The sequence below is a fragment of the Pundamilia nyererei genome, unplaced genomic scaffold (genome assembly GCF_000239375.1).
Source record: "Pundamilia nyererei isolate P.nyererei 1_Seehausen unplaced genomic scaffold, PunNye1.0 scaffold00237, whole genome shotgun sequence".
In the NCBI taxonomy this organism is placed as follows: domain Eukaryota; kingdom Metazoa; phylum Chordata; class Actinopteri; order Cichliformes; family Cichlidae; genus Pundamilia; species Pundamilia nyererei.
In genome coordinates this window covers 789,019-793,374 of record NW_005187638.1, presented here as the reverse complement: position 1 = coordinate 793,374, position 4,356 = coordinate 789,019, and the positions used below count along the sequence as shown (strand labels likewise).

The 4,356-nt window shown below is 40.1% G+C and overlaps 1 protein-coding gene across 2 annotated transcripts in view; it reads left to right on the top strand.

Annotated features, from left to right (window-relative positions):
- Positions 1-488: 488 nt before the first annotated feature.
- LOC102196970 (F-BAR and double SH3 domains protein 1-like) overlaps positions 489-4,356 on the top strand; it is a 19,086-nt gene continuing 15,218 nt past the window's right edge. For both annotated transcript variants that reach the window (XM_005749125.1, XM_013914920.1), the window contains exons 1-4: positions 489-562; positions 1,513-1,610; positions 1,696-1,741; positions 3,411-3,484. In XM_005749125.1, the coding sequence (XP_005749182.1) occupies positions 542-562; positions 1,513-1,610; positions 1,696-1,741; positions 3,411-3,484 (239 nt within the window). In that variant the 5' untranslated portion in view covers positions 489-541. The remainder of the gene's footprint in view (positions 563-1,512; positions 1,611-1,695; positions 1,742-3,410; positions 3,485-4,356) is intronic.

The following is a 4,356-nucleotide window of genomic DNA, read 5'->3' as shown; positions in this document are numbered from 1 at the left end:
TGCTGATGCAAAGTTACTGTAGCCTGAGTAAGTCAGTGTGTTGAACAATGAACACTCCTGCAAACATAACTGAGAATACAGTTTTGTTCAGCATTTTTACGTCTGTTGTAGCACAATACTCAGTGCTCACCATGCTGTGTGCATAACACAGAAAAACTGACCAAGCCGGCTCCAGAGAAGCTGTTTTGATGGAAGCTTCTGGATGTGCATAGCAAGGGGACACAAAATCCCAGACCTCGTTACAGACACTATTATTAGTTGGTTACTATTTTTCAACAGCTGTCCTGTGGTGATACAGAAGAATTATTAGTAATAACATGGACTCTTCAAACCAGTGTTGCTCTGCTGCCCTCTAGAGGATTTCAAGCCAAACAGCAATCTGAGAGAGAGAGAGCGCGTGAGAGGGAGAGAGAGCGCGTGAGAGGGAGAGAGAGAGAGTTGCACATGTGCATTAGTGAAACTATAAAGGAAGTAACGGTGCACAAGAAGTGCAACAAACTAACGCCATAACGGAGAGAACAGCTGCCAGCTACATCCAAACATGCAGCCACCACCGAGAAAGGTAAGGATACCAAGAATCTGACGTAAATGAGTAAAATATTCACACTGCACGGACTCCTCGGGGTTGGTTCACTTTTTCTGAAAATAATTCTTTTATGGCCTCATTCACTGTGCCATGTTTGGCATCATTCACTGTTTTGTCAGCTTTTGTTTTCCCTGCAACTCAAAAGCTAAAGAAATGAAACAACCTGGGATGTTACTGGGTTTGTATCAGCTGAGGTGTTGGCTCTCAATACAAGTGTTAACAGCCTCAACATGCTCGACTGATGAATAAGCTAGCTCCTAAACGCGTTAATAGGCAGTAATGTGCACGACCTGCTCAAAGCTAATGTTTGGGACCACTTCCAGTAATTGGAAATGTAAACGAAGCTTTCTAATATTTGTTGTCTTCAGCTACAAGGTGCTGTACTTTTCTGTGGGCTTTAGACTGATACATTACAGAGATACCAACAACAGAAAATGACATAACACTGTTTAATAAGGTTTAATTATCTAAACCATACCGCCAGACTGCTGTATTTGTGTCACAGGTTAGCATTGTTTGACCTATAAAACAGCCTTGTACCCTGCACCTGGCTGTCATTTTAGCTCACAATAACTATATTATGTAAAATTATTGTAATTATTGTATATACTATATTAAATATAATTTTAGGAATCTATAAAATGTTGTTGTGCACTTTTTGTTTTCACAGCATAACGTGGCACAAACCAGCAACTAATGTAGACTAGTGAATGTTGATTTAGTCATTAGGCTTTGGTCAAGGAGGTTGTTTTTTTATGAACCTCTCCCAGTTCCAAGTCAGGCCAAACATTACCGGGTGTCCATTAGTGGGAGCCACCATAGTCAGCACTGAAGTTATAATCTGAAAAACTTCCGGTGAAACAAAGCCCACCAATATCGTCTTTTATCAATGAGACTTACTGCACAGCTGCCCCGTGTGTGAACAGGTAAAGGAGAGCCAGCAGATGAAAGTGGTGTTCTCAGAGCAGCTCAACAAGCTGCAGACCAAACAGCATCTGGACACCGAACTGCTGGAGGAGATCAGGTCTGACACACTGTCTGTCTCATAAGCAGGTGTTACGTTACACATGTCCTGTGTGTCATGTGTTGTTTTCTGTTTGCTCCCAAAGGTCCTTCAGTAAGCATCGCGCGGCTATAGAGAAAGAATACGGTCAGGTGAGTAAACATGATCTATTCTAGTCCTGTCTGCTGCTGTTACTGACACTTTTCATTGTTTACTGGAAATGCTCAAAATATATTGATTTGAGACCCACATTAGTACCTGAGTGCTGGATTGGGTTTTGACTTGTGTGACGTCTGCACACATACACGGTTTGTGTATGTGTGTGTGTGTCCTCACACAGTTTTATTAGGCTTTTGTCCCACTGTTTTTCATTGATTAGTTCTAAAAGTAATAAGATAATAATATTTTTAGGACATTTGATATCCTGGAAATAAATATAAAATGTAAATTAATGACATTTTAAACCTACCTGGTGAGAGTAACTAACACTAGTATGGGTGGAAGGGGTTATTTGGTTAACCCTGTTATTTTTCAAGTGGAGTGAGAAAAAGTGGTTTCTACCTCGGGCTGAAGGTGTTGAAGGTATAAAGGTGCTACATTTGTTGCTGCTGTTCTGGCTTTTGATGCCACGGTGTTGGCAAAGAGGTAGTTGTGTGAGTCTAGTTTACCTAGGCTGAAAAGTGTTATTACTTTGCTACTGCTGCACATCAGGTAGTCAGCAAACCACTTAGGTGCAGGGATAGGGTTAGGTTGCATTTTAGCTGCATGCTAGGCACAGTTTCAAAGGATGTTACAGAAGTTTCAGAAGATTTTGCCTCTGCAGTTTTGAGCTGCAGTTTAAAATTAAGGTGCCTGCAGGGTTTACATTGATACTAGCAAGCCACCATATTTTGTCACAGAGTCTGAAAGGCTCAGGCGTGCATCTTTTACCCCATCTGTGGCCTTGCACCTAAATGGGGAGGATTTTTTGACACCAAGCTGGAAAGGTGACGGTCTACGTTCAGCAGTCTGAAGGTTGACTTCTAACCTAGTCTCAGTCAGGTACAAACCACAGAAGTAGGTTTGCTGTGGAGTGTCTCTGCTGAGGACAAAGTCACTGTTTCTCTCACTCAGTGTTACAAATCTCCTTGGTTTCAGCTCAGAGCTTTATGTGTTTTCACACTGTGGTGTAGAATGTTTCACGTAGAACATCTGAAAAGTATGTGAGTGGATGTGTGTCTGTATGCATGCATGCATGTGTGCCTGGCTTTGTTAGAGGACAACAAGGTAGCATTCTCCTACCTTTGCTGAAATACTATTAAATCGTTAACACTGACAACTGTTGATCATATTACAACATTTATAGCTGTAAAAAGCAAACTGAGCTGCCCGGTGGGAAGAGCCAAAGGGAATATGTAGCAAATCTCAGGGGGCTACAACAGCAAAATTAGGAGTGCCAGCTCCTTAGTTTGGTTTATGTTTGTCTTGCTACTGTAAGAAGGTAAGCTCCACCTCCAGAGGGTCCAGTGGGTCATGTAATAATACTTTGATCACAGCTACTTCAGTCCACGGGCTGAAGTGTCCCTGTGTAAGATACTGAGCCTGTAATTCCCCTAATGCATCCACTGGGCTGTGAGTGTGTGTATGATAGTGTTGAAAGGCTGTGTGACTGTATGTGTGAAGGAGGCTCTTAGGAGGAGTACTATATAAGTGCCAGTCCATTTAACAAGTTGCCAAAACAAAAAACTCAATTGACACATTTTCTTACATTTATTACATCCCTGTGTGAGGAAAGTTACTTTGTATGTTATAGAGGATGCACTTTTTCTTGTGTTTTTTCAGGCTCTTCAAAGGTTAGCTGTCCAGTACCAAAAGAGAGACTGGCAGAGAGGAAATACAGATGTGATCACTTCTGGGTAACTACACAACTTTACAGCATGCAATCTTCTTAACAGCTGTTATTGATTGTTGATTTTACTTTGAAAAACCAAACACTCGATTGGCTCTTTTTGCTGTTTGGAAGTTACATCAGCAAAACAGACATGTTAAGAAAAACGGATGATTCTGCAAGAACTTTTTTGTAGTTTGTGAAAAAACAGTAATTGGACAGCAGTGGTAATGTGGAAATATTTTGTTGTCGTAATCTCTTGATATATATATTATCACATTTGACTTGTTGCCCATTTGAGGAACTGCATTCAATTACTTAATGTACATAAAGCAGAATAATATTATATGTAATATTATTAATCTGTGAATACTTTTAGATCAGCAATGTGCGGATGCTTATGTTGAAATAACTTGTCTCTCTCTAGAATAAACCTCTCAAGCATGCACCTTATAGCAGATAATAAATGGCTTATGACTAATTTAGAAGAGCATCGTTTAGCCTGAAAAAAGAGTTTGTTGCTTTATAAAACAGCCCTCCATAAAGCTAGACCGCCTTACTATTGATTACTGATTCATTATTGACTGAAGGTTTCTCTTCAACTACTTTCAATACTATTGAAATATATGTTGACTGCAGCTGATCTGAGTTAACTTCCAATGTCTTTTAGACCCTGATCCCAAGTCCTACTATTAATTAATGCTTCGATCTTAAATATGATCTCTTTTAATGTACATCACAGCACAGAAAGAGCTTTAAAGGCTACAAATGATGATCTTGTGGCCTCATCTCAGTGGTTTATTACAGCGATTAGAGCACGCTTTAGCTGCAATGTTTTGAATCATATCTGTCTAAGAGACTCTAATTTGTTGATGTAAATAGAGAGTCGTCTTAACATAG